The 18626-nt window shown below is 39.7% G+C and overlaps 1 protein-coding gene across 1 annotated transcript; it reads right to left on the bottom strand.

Moving 5' to 3' along the window:
- Nucleotides 1-809: 809 nt before the first annotated feature.
- Nucleotides 810-8119, bottom strand: LOC124116021 (very low-density lipoprotein receptor-like). Its single transcript, XM_048387175.1, has 7 exons — nucleotides 7980-8119; nucleotides 5191-5304; nucleotides 4404-4520; nucleotides 2597-2716; nucleotides 1808-1918; nucleotides 1481-1594; nucleotides 810-985 (listed from the first exon to the last, which is right to left on the bottom strand). The coding sequence occupies exons 1-7, from the start codon at nucleotides 8038-8040 to the stop codon at nucleotides 828-830; spliced, it is 795 nt and encodes a 264-aa protein (XP_048243132.1). The 5' UTR covers nucleotides 8041-8119; the 3' UTR covers nucleotides 810-827.
- Nucleotides 8120-18626: the final 10507 nt, after the last annotated feature.

Here is an 18626-nt window from a genome sequence, read left to right as displayed (position 1 = left end):
GGCACGTCGCCGCAACCACGAGTTTCAGCATGATAACGCCCGTGCCGACACTGCGAGAGCAACAAGAGACTTCCTCCAGCAGAATGGCATCAGAACCATTCAGTGGCCTGCCCTTAGTCCCGATTTAAATCCCATTGAGCACCTGTGGGACGAGATTCAAAGACGGCTGATGACGTCCGATCAAGGCCGACAACTGCAGCTGAACTGCGTCAGGCGTTCCTCAGAGTGTGGGCTCAAGTGCCTATGGCCTTCATCAACCGCCTCATCCATTCCATGTATCGACGTCAATGCACATGGCGGACACACGAGATACTGACTTGTGATGCCACTTTCTCAGAGACTAGTGTTGTGTTTCACTCTAAGAACATTTGCCACTTAGGGTTTCTCATATATCTATCCATGGTGACGATTCTTTTGCGGTTCAGTATATCTGTACAAAAATGAAGCAAATGTTCACTAGGTGTACACGTTATATATGACAAAATAATAAAGTCCACGTTCGTCCAACAACTTCTTCAACATGTGTGGGACATGAAAAAAATTTGCTGGGACTACCAATTTTTTGCCGAGTCTGGCCTCCCTTTAATCTCTTAACCTCACTCAGATAACACACATCAAACTAGTTCCCTAGTCGTCTAATGCGCTTCAATTGAGGGTAACTCTCCCTATCCTTGTCAGAACCCACTGATCTGTGGTTCGAATCCCAGATAATGAGTCTTGCTTTCTTGGCATGCACCATGCCTTGTAAGTTGGTTCCATCAAACATTAAAGCAGACAGGCTCACTGTTGAGTATATACAAGCACAAGTGTTGTGTTGAGGTCTTTATTTAACCAACAGGCTGTCCAGGTCCACACAGGTTACAGTACTTCCTGCAGTAGTGCACACCGTCCTCCTTGTCCAGACAGATGGGGTTGTGAGTCTCGTTCATCAGGGCACAGTCACGGCCAATCAGCATGTCGCGACACTCGTTTGGAGCAATGGTTCCTGTAACAATAAATACTATTATGCAAGATTGAAATAATGTCTCTACACCTCACACAAGGCGACTGCAAACTCAACTTATTGACTTATTCAACTGGTTGACTGCTCGACATCTATTCCTGAGCTGTTTATATTCCAGTCAAGAAAAAGTGTATATCTCAGCAACATTACTGTCTTTGTAAAGACCAAACCTTGAGAGTCTCTTTTTAAGACAAAATCCGAATGTATTCCAAATGATCGAATCGAATTTGTATATCAAATCCAAAAAACATTTTGACATATTCTAAACTTCCTAGAAATGTAAAATTAAAATATATTCAGCCAAATGGAAAGGCAACGTGGTCACACGATCATGCAAACACGAGTAGGACACCAACTCGGATCTCAAACTTCACATGTTCCTATTGAACATAAAACAAAGATCCGATTTAAAAACTAAATGTTTCAGGTTGATAGAATATTTTGGCCATCACCAAAAACCCACAGAAGTCCACTAACCACAACTCCCCTTCTCGTCGGAGAAGTCGTCACAGTCATTGTCGCCGTCACACACCCAACTCTTCTGAATGCATCTGCCGTTGGCGCACGTGAATTGGGTGGTCGTGCAGGTTCCTGGAACACATTGAAAACGTTCAACGTCAGCAGCCTCACAACTCGGTAAGGTTGACGCAATCTGGTTGATATACATGTATATCGTACAGACAGCGACGTCAGAATACCTTTTAGTTCACAAGAATAAATTTGGAATCACTTGAATCAAACTTGCTAGAGCTGACAATTTAACTCGGCACACATGAAGGTCAGGTATAAAACAGAAAGACATACCACAGTCATGTTCATCTGAGCCGTCGCTACAGTCATTGTCGCCGTCACACTTCCACTGCAAGTCGACACACAAACCGGAAGTACACCGGAATTGGTCCTCAAGGCACGATGCTGCAAATTAAGGAAGCAAGGTTGTTAGTTTGGGTTAGTGAGGTTACCGTATTCCTTCATTGTTAATCCAGCAGTTGTATGTGTATATATGTTGTATACTGGGGCAAAGGGTCCATCAATTAGAAACGACTGTCAATTCTACATCTTATTTTGCTACAATTCATTAATGTGAATTATATTAAAAGCATATATCGTCCTTACCAAATACATTCACTTTGTTTAATCCAAAGACACATGTAAATAATGATTTGAGATCGAAACTAAAACTGGTAGAGGTTTTGGAAGGAAAGGTGAATAGCGGTTCCAATAGTTTTCATTTTCGGAAAGCAATCTTGTAGAAACATATTTATTTGTTCGTTTGTTTGTTGTTTAACGCCGTACTCAGCAACATTCCCGCTATATGACGGCGGTCTGTAAATAATCGAGTCGTGACCATGCATTATGCATTAACCAGAGCCTGACCACCCGGTCCCGTTAGTTGCTTCTTACGACAAGCATGGGTTGCTGAAGACCAATTCGGAACCGAATCTTTACGGGAAAGAAACGTATGCAAAACCATTTCAGAATATATACGCAGTTTAAAGAAAATTAATTTTTTGCCTTTTTTTTTTCCAGATACTCTAAGCCTTGTTTATAATGGTGTACAAACACGTCAATCAATGTGTATTGTATACTTACTGCAGCTGGCCTCATCTGAGCCGTCAGTGCAGTCCTTGTCTCCATCGCAGTGCCACGCGTCCTCGATGCAGATGCCGTCAGATACACAGTGGAACTCATACTGGTCGCACTTCTTTTCACCTGTCACATCATGAATTTATCATTTTGTATTTCTTGTAATTCATTTTTGTTTATTTTTCTGCTAAACCCTCTCTTTTTAGTTGAAAAGAACCCCTACACAGGTATTTCGGTTTTACAAGCTGCTTGAGTAGCCACCATGACAAACAATGCGTGGTGACCATAGATATACTTGAGTACCATCTGTCTTCAAAGGTTCAGGACCATTTGTCAAAAATAAAAGCAAACATAATCAGAGAAAACAATATGTAATTGGCTGAATATCCTCATAGATAACATTTTTGGTGAGATCCGGTGATATTTAGTCAAAAGGTACGCATATCCATGGGCACAACTGTTCTCCCCTTCCTGCTGATTTGTTTCTGTATGCATATGAATTCGAATTTAATCTCGATTGACAAAATCAAAACATGGGAATTTGGCCAAAAAGTTTAACTGGCACGTGAGGTTGATCGATGATCTGATGTCGTTCAATAATAGCCCATTCCATACCACTGATTTATTTGTTAAACCTTCTCTCCATTTTCATTTTCGATCTATGCTTAAAGCTTCAAAGAGTGGCAACACTATCTATAAGACAGTACGACAACAGGTATAACTTTAAATTTTCAAAAGTGAACTTTAACTTTATTTCCTGCGATATTCCAGCAGCTCCAGTCTTTGGTGTCTATATTTCACCACATTTAAGTGCAATCGAGCATCCTTTTGCTATGAAGTTTTCCATAAGCGTGAAATGACTCCAGCTCAAAATTGTTGTTTGATCAGGGTTACAGCAACCTAGCCTAGTACAAGTTTTATGACAGACATGCAGGGCACATTTCCGAATTTGAAGAATCAGTGGCCAAATTATCCAAAATATCTGATGCGAATCCCTATTATGTTACCGTGTTGGGTCAGGTGAACACTTGCCTTTGCATTGATTTATCACTGGTACCATCGGCGGGGAAGGATATGCTTATCTTTTCGCGAATAGGGTTTTGTCGCTTTTATTTTCTAAAAACGTGGTCGAAATAGAAATAAGATTACACTCTTCAATTATTTATTTTTGTTTTGTAATGAGCGAGAAACATATAATATCAATATATTGTATCAAATGCTCTGTTTCCATTTTTGTGAAACGTGACATGAATGTTAACAATTGAATAGCGTTTAATTGTAAAACAAAGCACCGCACTACATGTATCAGTAAAGCCACAAATTTGTGCAAACAGCTGCTGTTCCTTGAGCGTTTATTCATTTGTTTTTGATCAGTCAGACAGGAAAAAATAAATTTTTCTATACATAAGTATGATTATCAGGCTCGTCGTTAATAAATCAATCTTTTGACTGAAATGTGTTTTTATCAAATTCCCGATTCCCAATCCGTAACCCAAGTAATAGAAAATTCAATGCCTAAACAATATACAGATACTCCTGGTTTTATCCAATACCTTCGCAACGAAGACAAACAATAAGTCAGGTCGTTTACCTGGTACTCATTATAGTCCATTTTTCCAACAAACATTGGGACGTCATGGGCCGTATGAGAGAATAAACTGAAGAAAGAGCACACTCCCGTGACAATTCTTGGAAGTCGCGAAGTCACGTCAATGGACAATAAGGTTCATGATATAAAGGTCTAACATATGAATTAACATCATCATTGTTTTGATTCTTTAAAGATGCAAATGTAAATGTCATTTGTTCTTACTACAATCGGCCTCGTCAGAGCCGTCGCCACAGTCGTCATCGCCGTCACAGAAATACTCGTGTGTGATACACTTCCCCGAGTTGCACTTGAACTGATGAGCGCCGGAACAGTCAGTGGCTACAAAATGATGAACTAGGCTTAACATTTATTGGGAACTATCCAGCAATGAATATGAAAAAGCAAACATACGTCTTATTTATCAACAATCAAAGACAGGTATGAAACTTTGAATAGAAATATGTGAAACAATTTGGCGGGACATTGTCAGAATTACAAGGCTCTGTCATTCGTGTCAATATTGGCAACATAATCTCTTAGAGAGACGAATATAGCGTCAAGGCACTGTTGCTCACTTAAAACAATCAACGTGTTCTTCAGGCATCAAGTTAGGAGAGTTTAACGTTAAGCTCTCAATTCCAGGCCAAAACAAATTCAAGCCAAATTATAGTCCTACACCATGATATTGTGATTTCCATGAAGACGACCCTTAAAAGCTATCAAATTTTGAATTACTGATGTGGGATTTTTTGTTATAAACATGAACTCATCTGAATTTCACTTTTAATCGAACTAGCCCTATCAATATTTCAGATTCCTAGAATTTATGATGAAATATCTTTTTTGACCCGAAGTTTAACATCAGGAACAAATCTGAGTCATGTTATATTATAAACCCTCCTTGCTGTTTCTGGGTGGAAGTTGGATAATAACGGACACACGGCCAGCGTACAGGACTCTATGTCATAACTCACGTTGATCCGGTTGGAGGACAGATACTCATACATACCACAGTTGATCTCATCGGAGCCGTCAGTGCAGTCGTCCTCGGTGTCGCATGTGTAGTCTTTGTCCACGCATGCACCACTACGGCATTTGAATTGGCGGTCAGAACAGCCAACATCTTGAGTAAAGGGTGAACAGGTGAGTGGGTAGATAAGTCACAATATAAGGGGGCATTATTTAGCAATGTTTGTACAGACTTATCACACCCAACAACATTATACAGCAACTTAAGCATAACTTTAACAATATTAATATGTAGATTTATGGTCACCCACCAGCCCTCAATATTGTTTCACTATTATTTCATTATTTCATACAGTAGAAAAGGTTCCTCTCTCTGAAGCCTTTCATCGACGAGACACAAAGCAATCTCTATGCTACGACTTTCATTTAACAAAGTCTCAGTCTTAATACTACGATCGTTGTAAGGTTTGATGACCTTTCGAAGAACAGTAACAATTACCCTTTGAGAGAGAAATTTTATAATGCTTATTTTAAGGGGTCAACCACATTTTTATGTGTGTGTGCGTCTCTGTGTTGTTGGGGTTTGTTTTTGTTTTGTTTTTTGGGGGGGGGGGGGGGAGGGCACCTTTGTGAACATATCTGTCAGAATAATAATTTATCCTCACGTTTTCACACAGAAGAATAGTATTAACTGGATATGCTGATGGTCTCTAAAAATCTGTTGTAGGATAAAAAAAAAAAGTGTTTGCCTCCTTTTCCGAGAAATGTCTACCATTAACATTCTGGAATAACTTCACTTTTGTATATTGTCAGGGTAAAAACTTGTTTGAAAATAAAAGCGACAAAACCCTTTCCATATTTATATGAAAGCTCTGCCAAAAGGAGAGTTAATTTACGATTCCGACTTTATCATGAGCATGTATTTTATGAATCACTATCAAATAGTGATGATACTAGGTGTTCGTGAAAAGGTGTTGAAGGGACTGGTTCTAAGAAAAATGTGTCTTACCATGAAAATTGATTACAATGTACTGCTCTGTAGTACCTCAGATGATGCTGATGATACATTTATATTGCTCAACTTGAAGAAGAAATTCACGATTTGAAGCTCGAAATCACCCCTCTTTGTTGTACTGGTTGATAGAGGCTGACATAATTATCAATTTCTATGCAAAGATCCAGATAAAAATATTGTTTCTCAGCTGTTTCTTTCATTTCCAACTTGGGTGGATGAAAAGGTGAAGATACATATTTATCTTGGTGTTGTTGAATGAAAACGTCAATGCAAGAGAATAACCAGTTTTGATTATTGGCCAAAACAGATTCCATTTGGCTTAAAGGACAATATATCCATAAAATGATATGAATGGACCACTGACAATCAGTGATGACACTGGGTGTTCCCGAAAAGGGTAAACATGTCCTGCCCTACCTATAGCACACACTATGCACACAGTTTTCTTTAAAGAAAGTAAGTAGTTTTTGCCTGACGCCGCACAGCAGTAGTCAAGTGATCGAAGGACCAGAAAATCCAGTGACACGATAATACTTTCACTGATTTTACTGACACTAATAAAATGTAATGTTCATTTTGAATAATTTCTGCTGTGTACAAGTGCATAGATTCTGCTTCTAATAAATAAATAAAAACGTATAAAAGATATTTCAGTATTGCAACACAGTGGGCGGCAGGTTAATGTCCCGACCCAAACAATTCTTTCGTAGTTGACTCAGCATAGATAAAGCTGACTGAGCTTATGACGAAACTCGAGGTGTTCAGTCCACCAGCAGAAACATCGAGCCAGTTCAAACAAATACAAATCGTGAATGCAAGAGTATAACTAGTCTTGATTATTCGCCGAAACAGATTGAATTGATCATAAAGGGCAAAATAGTTGTGAAAACTGTATGAATGGACCACCGAAAACCAGTGATGACACCAGGTGTTCACGAAATGGGTAAGCACGCCCCGGCCCACCAGAAGCAAAACAAATATATGATCAATATACTAGTATCTGAAAGTGAGGTACTTTTGGGCAGTGTGTCCTTTCTTTGGACACAATCTGGTTCATATGCAAAGGGAAACAGATTGGCTAGGAGAGGGGCAATGATCTGTTATTGTTTGCATATGAATCGGGATTGGCAGGATTGGCAAAATCAAAACACCTGAAATTGACCAAAAAGGTTAACTTAAGCTTCATGTTACATTGATGATATTATACCATCCTCAGGAAAATTGCATTAACAAGAACTAACACATGGTTGATCATAAACTGTCAGAAGTGTTTCTGTGAGCATAAAGGCAAAGCACAGGGACTTCCTTGACTTGCATACATCACATGGCAACTTCATTACTGCCAATCCCTGCAAATTGGATCAGGCGACAGAGCGAAGACTACAACGTATGGACTGGCTCAAGGACAAGGAAATATGAGCACGTCACACTGGTGCTACAACAACTTCACTGGTTGCCGGCCAAAGACAGGATCACCTTCAAGATTCTAACGCAGACATACTCATCGATCGATGACAGTTTGGCACCTGCATATCTCGGTGTACAGATCCAAACTTGCCAACTCCCAAGACAAATGCGATCAGAACATCACAGACAACTACTGCTGCCCAACACCATTTATTGACAGTTTGTAATCAATTAACAAGTACCAGCTTACAAATAAATCTTTCCGTTTCCCTATCACCAAGTCCAAAAATATTTCAAAGAAGTCATTTACATTGTTAATTACCAAGACAAAACATTCCTTCAATATAACATTTCTTTAAAGTAGAGATATTGTATTGATGTTTTCCCCCAGAATTATTAATACTCACTGTTAAAAACGAAGGCCCTGGCAAGGCCCAAGCATATTAAGAGCACAGCAACTTTGTACATGATGCCTGATCTTCAGAGAGATATGGAAATGAGACGAAAGTGTGTCTGATTATTTCTTTATAGAGGGGCAAGATTCGAATCTTAGATTGAGCCTTAGCAACAAAGATACCCAGCCTACAAAATTTCAGTGTCACTTTGGTGAACCTCTTCATCGAGTCACAGCAAAGAATATGACTCCCATGTGATAGTCAAATTAAAATAGTTTTCGTTAAAGGATCATGCTTCCTGCATTTCTTTAAAGGTAATAGGTGCACCTAAATCGTGTGTGCTCGGGACAGCTGTGGGGCTAAACATGGCATCACGCATTTTGGCTTATCTCTAAATAGATCCACCTCTCTACATATGGCAATGACAAACTTCATTTGCTGCAAAAGAAATGTTGAACGGCATTTTGACGTGCCGTGCTAAACACCATACACGGTAAGCACACAATGAAGACAAGAATCCTAAAATGTCTTTGGCACAGCACCACAGGTCAAACTTAAAATATTCTGTAACATCTTTCGTGTAAGGATGCCATTCCTTTTGCTATTCTTTGAAGTTCAACGTCAGAACAAACTACATAGTCTACACAGCATGCTGAGATGGCTGGAGAACCGATGAAATGACAACTCGTACGAATACGTAGGTGCTGGATAATTTAAATTGCAAATAGGTTTTCTTTCTATGCTTGGAATGAGCAGTTTGTGGAGTCGCCATTTAAACAAATGTGATTCACCACACTGGTATGACAACGATTCCGTATGGTAAAAAGCCAGGTTGATGTATGTAATATTCTTATCTTGTCTGTATTTTTGTTGTTCTTAATTATCAAAAACTTAATTATTTATATTCGACTTCACCGTAAACTCCTCAACATTTCCGTTTTAAGGCTTTAATTGATATTAATTGGATATTAATATGGATATGTTATGGAGGGCAATATAAACCATTACTTCTGTTTTGGGTTCGTTTGTTGAGGCTTCACTTTGCAGTTATTTTGTCAAATACCACAGAAGTACTGAGACTGAGAATAAGACTTGCATAGATAACACTTAATAAAGGTAACATAGTCATCTAAAGCGCTGAAATTAGTTGTGCAGAGTTACTTCCCTTAGTTTCCTCAGAATCCAATGATCTAGAGTTCGAATCCCAGCTTCGCCATGATGATGATACTTTCGTTGTCAGCAGCATACTGTTGTCCGTGGTTTCAACCAAAGTGGTAAACATGTAGAACACCCGAGTTATTGTACAGGATATGTTTCCTTTTCGTTAAGGGGGCACGGGTGGCCCAGTCATCTAAGGCGCCGCGATTCGCTGTGCAGAGTTGCGTCCCTTGGACACGCCTGAAACCTATATTGTGGGTTCGAATCCCGGTTCACCCCGATTATGTTTCTAGGTTTATTAGCACCATACCCGTGCTCGTGGGTTTCACCGAACTGGTAAACGTCTGAGACCTGCATTACTTCGGGCTTTCCTCCCACATTAAGCTGTCACGCCCTGATATAACTGAAATAATGTTAAAAGCGGCGTTAAACCCAACTCACTCACTCACTCACTCACTCCTTTTCGTTAAACAAAATGTATATCACACCTCTGACAATACAATTATGAGCTGTGAGACCATGTGATATGTAAACCTTTCAGGTCACGAGAAGATAACACTGTTATTTGACAAGGCAAGCCAAATCTTCTATTTATCATGCATTTACATAATAGAAAATGTCAGTCTGAAAACCATCTTAATGATGAGGCAAACTAAAGGTCGTTCCAGCATTAGATATATCCATTTGATATTTTCATATAAATATTATATTCATCACTTACAGAAAAGCCCATTTAGGAACTCTGGCCAAGGTTTCCATTTCCATTTCTTACTTTTGAATAGATACATGCACATGTATACAGGTGTCTACCCATAGTCTAGAGTGCGTGAGTATGGTTTAATACCGCTTTTAGCAGCTAGAAATGGGCTTTACACATTATATCATGTGGGGAGTCGAACCCGGGGTCTTTGGCGTGAAGAGCAAATGATTTAACCATGCATTTTGTGCTAACTGTGAGATGAAATCCAATTCCTTGTTACTATCACAAACCTTCATTTGCAATAGTGATTCCTTGAAAGTTTGCAAGAAGATGTCCAAGTGAAATGAGTATATACTTCTGCTTCTATATGAATGCGAAATGATGTTCAGATATGAACGAGCGAAGAGGGCTGCAACAAATCTCACAGGAGCTGACAGTGATGGCTAGGAAGAAAGATGGACATTATTACTTGGTAACATTTCAGGCGAAGTATGGATCTCCTGTTTCAAATTGAGGTCCGAGAGTTCGTAATGTCTTACTAAGAACTCTGACTCGCATATATGACTTGAATATCCACATGATCATGACAAATAAAGATAATAAATTATTCATGGTTACAGCGCAGAATGTTATCTGTGTTCTTTGAATATTACAGAAAATGTGTATAATTGTGTAGCGGGTTTGAATTCTTACTCCTTGAAAGACCACAATCGGCAAATTGCAGAGTTTCCAATATTTTTCGAGTTACATGACACTCTTTGAAATCTTCGTTGAAAGAGCACACCTCACAAATTGAGAAACGAAGACGCCAAAGCCTGGGGCTGCTGTTATAATGCCTGACATAAAGGGAAAGTTGACCATTGGAGTCTTTATGTATAGATCTAATTATGATGATGCAGCTTTACTATGTTTTAGCTCAGGCGGCTAAATCAGTGCATGGAAATTGGCTATTTGACCATTTTAATAAGATATCAGATGATCGATATACCTGAAAGTAACGTTAAACTTTCCAGCTGTATGAGACAATGCAGAAGAGACAATCTCATTAACCTCAGATCCTAGTTCTCGCTACGGTTACACAAATATCTGAGGTCATCCCATCAGGAGTCACATCAGAACGACTTTTCGCGAAGTTTGACCGACCAATAAAATGACTAACAAGAAGTCGACATTAGCCAATAAGAAAGCAGTTTTCTCCAGTCACACGGCACTAGTTGGCGACTTCCATTCCAGACTACGCTTTGAAAATTGATTTGCCAAAGTTATCGATTCAAATTTTGAAAACTGAAAGAATATTCTGGAACGTCTAATATATAGATGGCCGAGGTTTCACTTCCTCCGGGCGTATACAAAATCTCGTCCGTTCAAATGTTTATCCCTTTGAAGCTGGATAGAGACGATGAGTTTGACAAATTCACCAAATTCAGTTGTACAGCCTGTAACTGTACTATCCCTTTCCTGACCTGGTAAGCGACGCTCTTATTGGTCGGATGAGAGTTCGTTCTGACGTGACCTACAATTGGACATCCTAACTTGATTGTTGAGCCATAGCGAGAACTAAGATCTGGTTTTAATGAGCTTGCAGAGCAGCAGAAATAAAATTTCAAAAATAACTTTTATATCTAATTTTCTATCTAAACACTAAACTCGGAACAAAGAGAAGAAAGTGCAACATGTTTGTTTCCTTAAACGTGTAGGTTGAATTTATCCTATATTTAATATATATATATAAACTGACGTCCAAAAGAAACTTTACCAACTGAAAATATAAACTTCAGACAAAGTATAATTTTTTTGTCAATGACGTCTATCTAAAACACATAACCTAAATACAACAATAGTGTATGCAGAAAATGTTAATCGTCTGTTTCATGTTTGCGAGATAACACGCGAAAAAGTGAAAAACACGTGCACCACGGACAACTGCAAATGCACGTGCGGGTAAGGGTAGAAAACGATTGCAACGGCAAGTCAGACATCCACAGTGATAAAAAAACACAAAAGAAATGCCACGACTCACAGCCGAACAATGTGAACCAGCCTTGGGTATGGTACAGATGGGAGCCACCAACGCCCATATTGCACGAACCTTTGGTTGCTCCCGTGTTACCAACTTGATGCAACGTTACAGACAGACAGGGCGGACTGCTGACAGGCCAAGAACAGGCAGACCCAGGGTGATCACGACCCATGATGACCGGTACTTGCATACCTTGCATCTCCGAAATCGCTTACTGACAGTGACGTCATCGGCGACAAATGCCTTAGGTCACACGGTTAGTCGACAGACAGTGGTAAGGAGACTCAGGGCTCATGGAATCAGGGCTTTTAGACCATACAGAGAACAGCTATTGACAGCGCAACATCGTCGTCTGCGATTGAGATGGGCCCGGACTGTACGACGTTGGCAACGACGTGACTGGCAGAGGGTTGTCTTCACTGACAAAAGTCGATTCTGTATGTTTAGGGCCTCCTCGTGGTGAGTGCTGGGTAGCGCTAATAGCTCTTCTCCCGTGTGGAACCGGGGCAGAATATTTCCACAGCACCCCATTGATGGTCGTAAAAGGCGACCGAATTAGGCAACCTGTTTGCCTTGGGTTGCGCCCCTGTGTCGGCGGAGGACGGGAGTCTGGTGGTTGAGGGCACTGGAGACAGGAACTGGTGTTCCTTTTGCCCAACACACCACTTTGACCATTACTTCACCTAAACGGGTGGTAGAATTGGCCCGATTCTATCAATCGGCTGGTCACGCCATGCCCTGTGCATGGAAGAGTCGTTTTGGGATAATATCACATCACTTTCTTTTATATATAAATCGTTTTCTTAAAATGATTGTATGCTTCAAATTGCGTAGAGTCCTATGCCAGAAGGCGGTGGCTCACGGGCCAATCTGGGGATATGGACAGCTGAATTCTGTGTTTCTTCAGAAAAATGCTACGGGCCGAACCAGCCTGACATTTCTTCTTTTAGTAACAACAGCTATTTATGTCTCTGTTTCTGGAGTATAACATCCATGTAACCCTGGTGTTTCACAGGCTGGCTTCCACTGTGGCACCGTCCTTGTTGACACTCGATGGTGGGTGGGGAGCATGGATGCTGAATCATATTATTCCTACCATGTCTCAACCAAATTCTTCTGGTTCAACCAAAAACTACAAACGTCGACACGTTGATGCTTTGGCCTCTGATGAGGATGTATCAAATGATGTTGTGGATTCGTGGCCAAGATTTGTTGTCATTGCTCCTGCTGAAGGCGACACACTAAAATTAAACCCTTTTGCAATCTCCAAAGGCATCCAAGGTGTCTGTGGAGACGTAAAGAATGTTACGCGCCTTCGAAATGGCTCAATCCTAGTTGAGTGTGCATTGAGGCAACAATCAGTTAACCTTCTGTCGTTACAGCAGTTTGTTAACACCAAGGTTGTTGTCTCGGCACACAAGACACTGAACTCTACACATGGAATTATCAGAGATCGTGCTCGTTGTCTGGCTGACATGAGCGAAGAGGAAATTACGGATGAATTGAGAAGTCAAGGTGTAACTGTTGTTAAGCGGTTTACAAGGAAACAACAAGATGGAACTATAACAAAAATAAATATTTATCTGTTCACTTTCTCTCTCACAGTTCTTCCAAAGTCTATTAAAGCAGGTTACTTCAACATTGGAGTGGAGGTATATGTACCTAATCCACTCCGGTGCTACAAATGCCAAAAGTTCGGACACGGTGCCAAGTATTGCAATAAAAATGCAGCCTGCTTCCGCTGTGGTGGTGCTCATGAGAACTCAGACTGCACAGAAAACATCAAGTGTGCCAACTGCACTGGTGGGCACATGGCTTCCTCGAAATCTTGTCCATTATTTATCCAGGAGACTAAAATCTTGAAAATAAAACATACCAACAACATCTCGTACCTTGATGCAAAGAGGTTGGTTCCAACTGTATCTCAATCTCAATCCAAAACATATTCAGCTGCGATTTCCTCCCCTGCCAGTCACAACTGTTTCAATCTCATGCCAAACAACTATCTCTTGGATAAAGCATGATCAGATACTCCTTGACGACCATTCTCAGACATGTCAGCATGAGCCACTAAGATCATCATCTTCCTCTCAGACAGACGCTTAGCCCATACAAGACAAACGAAATGAACCAGTGCAATCATATGACACTCAAGCAGTGGGCGAAGCCCACTTGACAAAAAAGGAAAAGAAATTACGTAGGGCCAGGCCACTCCAACATTTGGAGGTGCCTTCTCCTCTTACAACCCCTGTAGAGGTTCATAATCCATATGAACCTTTGCAGATGGAGGTTACTCCCACTCTGCTTGCTCATGGGGATGGACCTCCTTCCCGTTCAAGGTCACCAGTTGAGCCGCCATGAGTGGCTCTCTTAATATTGTCCAATGGAATTGCAGAGGACTGCGGAATAATTTCAGTGATTTGCAGTTATTAATTCAGGATTATAAGCCATCAGCATTTTGCCTACAAGAAACATACTTAAAAAATACTGACCATATTGACATTAGACAGTACGCTTCACATCATTTCTTTTCTCCTCCAGGGCCTAAAGCCACTGGAGGGTCTTCAATTTTGGTGAGGCAGGGTGTGATTCACAGTCTTGTCCCTCTAAATACACCACTTCAAGCTGTTGCTGTCCGTTTAACTTTAAACATTGTTTTCACGTTATGTTCTCTATATGTACCTCCATCTTCCACTCTTCATATCACTGATCTTCAAGCACTTTATGACCAGCTCCCCACGCCATGTGTCATTATTGGAGATCTAAATGGACATACAGTAGACTACAGTTATAATGAACACGCTTATAACGAACTAACGGATATAACGAACTAACTTTTTAGTCCCGACTATATGCTGTAGTTATGCTGTATATATGCTTATAACGAATTACGGTTATAACGAACTAAAATAAGAAGTCCCTTTGAGTTCGTTATATCCGTAGTTTACTGTAATCCACTTTGGGGTAGTGATGTTACTAACAGTAAAGGGAAGATATTGGAAGACTTTATTTCGAACAATGATTTATGCATTTTTAACGATGTCTCAAAAACCTATTTACATCCTGGTACAGGCACCTATTCGTCTCTTGATTTATCACTCACAAACTCTGAACTTCTAAACGAATTGGAATGGTCAGTCCATGACGACCTCTGTGGAAGTGACCATTTTCCAACTATTCTTCAAACAATAACTCCGTCTGATGTTCCTTCACATGGAACTTCACTAAAGCTGACTGGCCTTTGTTCGAGTTACTCTGTACAAGCAAATTAAATCCTGGTCTTTTTGTTGATGTTCCTGATTCAATAAAAGTATTTTCTGATGAACTAAATAACATAGCTGATGAATCTATTCCTAAGTCCTCTGTAAATCAACACATCTGTAAAACGTGGTTTAATGATACTTGCAAACAAGCTAGGAAGGCACGGAAGAAAGCTGAAAAATATTTCCGTAACCATCCTATGGTACATAATTTAAATAAATTCAAAAATTTTAAATGCTAAGCCACGACGTACATTTAAGCAAAATAAACGTGTGTCTTGGCAAGCTTACGTTTCAAAAAAAAATTCAAGAACGCCCATGTCCAAGGTATGGAACATGATTAAAAAAATCAAAGGTAAGGGATCAACGTCTGGTATCCACCATCTTAAAAATGGGAATGAATTGTTAACTAATACCTCTGATATTGAAACTTTGGCTGAACATTCTTCCTCTTCGAACTATGTCCCTCAATTCCAAAAAATACAAAAAAACAGCAGGAAAAGAAAACTATTAATTTTAAATCGGACAATCGGGAAGATTACAACGAAATATTTTCTATTCATGAACTACATACTGCTCTTTAACGAGCTCATGATACTGCTACAGGATCTGATAATATACATTATTAACTCCTGAAGCACTTACCAGCATAATGTTTAGAAACACTGTTGAATATTTTTGATGAAATTTGGACGTCAGGAAGTTTTCCACCTTCTTGGCGTGATGCCATAGTTATTCCAATACCTAAACCCGGGCGAGATCATACCGACCCTTCAAATAACCGACCAATTTCATTGACAAGCTGCGTTTACAAGACCATGGAACGCATGATAAATAATCGTCTAGTTTGGTACTTAGAAACCAATAATCTCATAACAAATATCCAATGTGGTTTCCGTAAAAACAGAAGTACCATTGATCATTTAGTACGTTTAGAATCATTTGTGAAAAACGCCATAATAAACAAACAACATGCAGTGTCTATCTTTTTCGGCCTCGAAAAAGCATATGACACTACCTGGAAACACGGGATTTTAAAGATTTACATGATTTTGGATTGCGAGGCCGTTTGCCTCAATTTATATCCAACTTTTTAACAGACAGACAATTTCAAGTTCGTGTGGGATCTACCCTGTCTGATCATTATAATCAGGATCAGGGTGTCCCACAGGGCAGTATTTTGTCTTGTCACATTGTTCAGTATTAAAATCAATAGCCTCTCTAGGGTGTTAAACGATTCAATTGATGGATCGCTTTTTGTGGATGATTTTAACCTCTCTTGTTGTGGTAAAAATATGAATACTATAGAAAGACAATTGCAGTTATGTCTAAATAAAATTCAAAAATGGTCGCAAGAAAACGGCTTTAAATTTTCTAAATCAAAGACCAATTGTATTCACTTTTGTCTCCCATTAACAGTTTATATGTAGAGGCTGACGAGCCATCACTTACACTTCGACGTATGAAATTATCTTTACAGTATATTACCAAATTATCTTCGAATCAATCTAATCCTGCATATGATTGTGTTTTTCATCCCCTTTATGAAGAACTTTACCAAAATAAGTCCTCTCTTCTTACCCCTCTTGGAATAAGGGTAAAAACTGCCATTTTTTTTGCAAAAATACATCTTGAAAATATATCTCGGCAACGCCTTCTGTCTTCACCTCCTTGGCAACTGGTGAAGTCAGAGGTAGATCTGACTTTAACAACACTCAAGAAATCACAAACCAATCCACTAATTTATCAACAAGAATATAACCAACTGCGAAATAAATATGACACATACAAATCTATATTTACTGATGGATCAAAGGATGGTGATGCAGTTGCTAGCGCTACTATCATTGGATCCAGAACTATCTCGTCCAGGTTACCACATGACAGTTCAATTTTCACCGCAGAATCACATGCCATCTTAACAGCTCTTAAATATTTTCACAATCAATCTAAGCAAAAGCAGTTAATAATATTTTCAGACTCTCTTTCGTGTCTTCAGGCTATCAAAAATATGTCATGTACACATCCACTTTTAATCGAAATTATTGAATTATATAATGATCTTGCTACTGGCCAATACGACATCGTTTTCTGTTGGTTACCCAGTCATGTTGGTATAACTGGTAACTGGTAACAAGATCTCATGCAAAAGAAGTGGGACACCCAAGTAGGTATCAATAAATTACATTAAAAAAAACCCAACTATCGGTTACACTTACTTGGGTTGTCAGTCCAGATTTGAAGAGGTCATAATGCGACGATGTCGTATTGGCCACGGCAGATATACACATGAGTATTTACTACAAGGTGAGGATCCTCCATTTTGTATCCCTTGTGATGAGAGATTCACGGTCAAGCATGTCCTGCTTGACTGTGTTGATTTTTCCATCACAAGGGATAAATATTTCCAGGTCAAAACTGTAAAGGATCTTTTTAATAATATAAGTTCTCATTTAGTTATTGGTTTTTTAAAAGAAATTGAATTGTATCATAAATTTTGTTAATATGTTTTGTGTATAATAACTTCTTTAAATTAGTAGAATGAATTTATATCTGAGATTGTTAGTGGCAGTATCCTCGAAGGGGGTTAAAGTACTGTAAAATTATTGTCCCCCTGAGAGGGTATCGTAAGTCCCTGTCATTCAAAGAATATTTACATTTACTACGCTTTTAAACGTAGAATATCTGTCATTTTAATTGTGGCTAAAATTATGTACAATCGCCAGCGACTGAAGGGATGATGTAAATCCTGCTAGGGTCCATGCAGGTAGCAAAGGTACTGTAAGTCCCCATAGTCTCTAGTATGGTGATCTACCTTCAGTTGCTGGCGATCTATATATTTTAAATTTATTTCTGTGATAAGTATAGTTATTTTACTGTCCTTCGTTGGCAGGTTTTTACATAAGTTTCAATATATAAATTATATTTAACTATATGGCTGAAATATTGCCGATGTGACTTCAAATTTTAACTCACTCACTCACTCACTCACTAATAACTTGTTATTGAACGTGAGCGATTGTTTATGTACTCTGCCTATTGTCCATGAATCTGAAAGCTCGAGTTTTGTACTAAACCCAACTTTGGGGGGCTCTGGCGTCATTCTCGGTCGCGGTATGATTGTCATTTTCAGTGTTGATTATGTTGATATATTGATCTTCTCAGTACACTTTACTTCATGCATGTATGGGCACTCGTGAAGAGCAACCTCCTCGTGGTGAGTGCTGGGTAGCGCTAATAGCTCTTCCCCCGTGTGGAACCGGGGCAGAATATTTCCACAGCACCCCATTGCTGGTCGTAAGAGGCGACCAAAGTGGGCAGCCCGTTTGCCGTGGGTTGCGTCCCTGTGTCGGCGGAGGACGGGAGTCTGGTCGTTGAGGGCACTGGTTCCTGGAACTGTGTTCCTTTGCCCAACACACTACTTCGACCCTTACTTCGCCTAGACAGGTGGTAAGATGGGCCCGGTCTTATCAATCGTCTGGTCATGCCAGGCCCTGTGCGTTATATTGTATATGCACACC

The sequence above is a fragment of the Haliotis rufescens genome, unplaced genomic scaffold, assembly GCF_023055435.1.
Source record: "Haliotis rufescens isolate VD_foot unplaced genomic scaffold, xgHalRufe1.0.p SCAF_68, whole genome shotgun sequence".
NCBI lineage: Eukaryota > Metazoa > Mollusca > Gastropoda > Lepetellida > Haliotidae > Haliotis > Haliotis rufescens.
The sequence above is the reverse complement of the archived record's forward strand: the minus strand, read 5'-3'. Positions and strand labels throughout refer to the sequence as shown.

Coding starts and splice junctions, on each gene's coding strand:
- LOC124116021 (XM_048387175.1), bottom strand. CDS start 8,040: ATGTACAAAGTTGCTGTGCTCTTAATATGCTTGGGCCTTGCCAGGGCC. Junction 2,717..4,403: donor CTCTGACGAGGCCGATTGTA/GTAAGAACAAAT, acceptor ATGATGTGACAG/GTGAAAAGAAGTGCGACCAG. Junction 986..1,480: donor CGACGAGAAGGGGAGTTGTG/GTTAGTGGACTT, acceptor TTATTGTTACAG/GAACCATTGCTCCAAACGAG.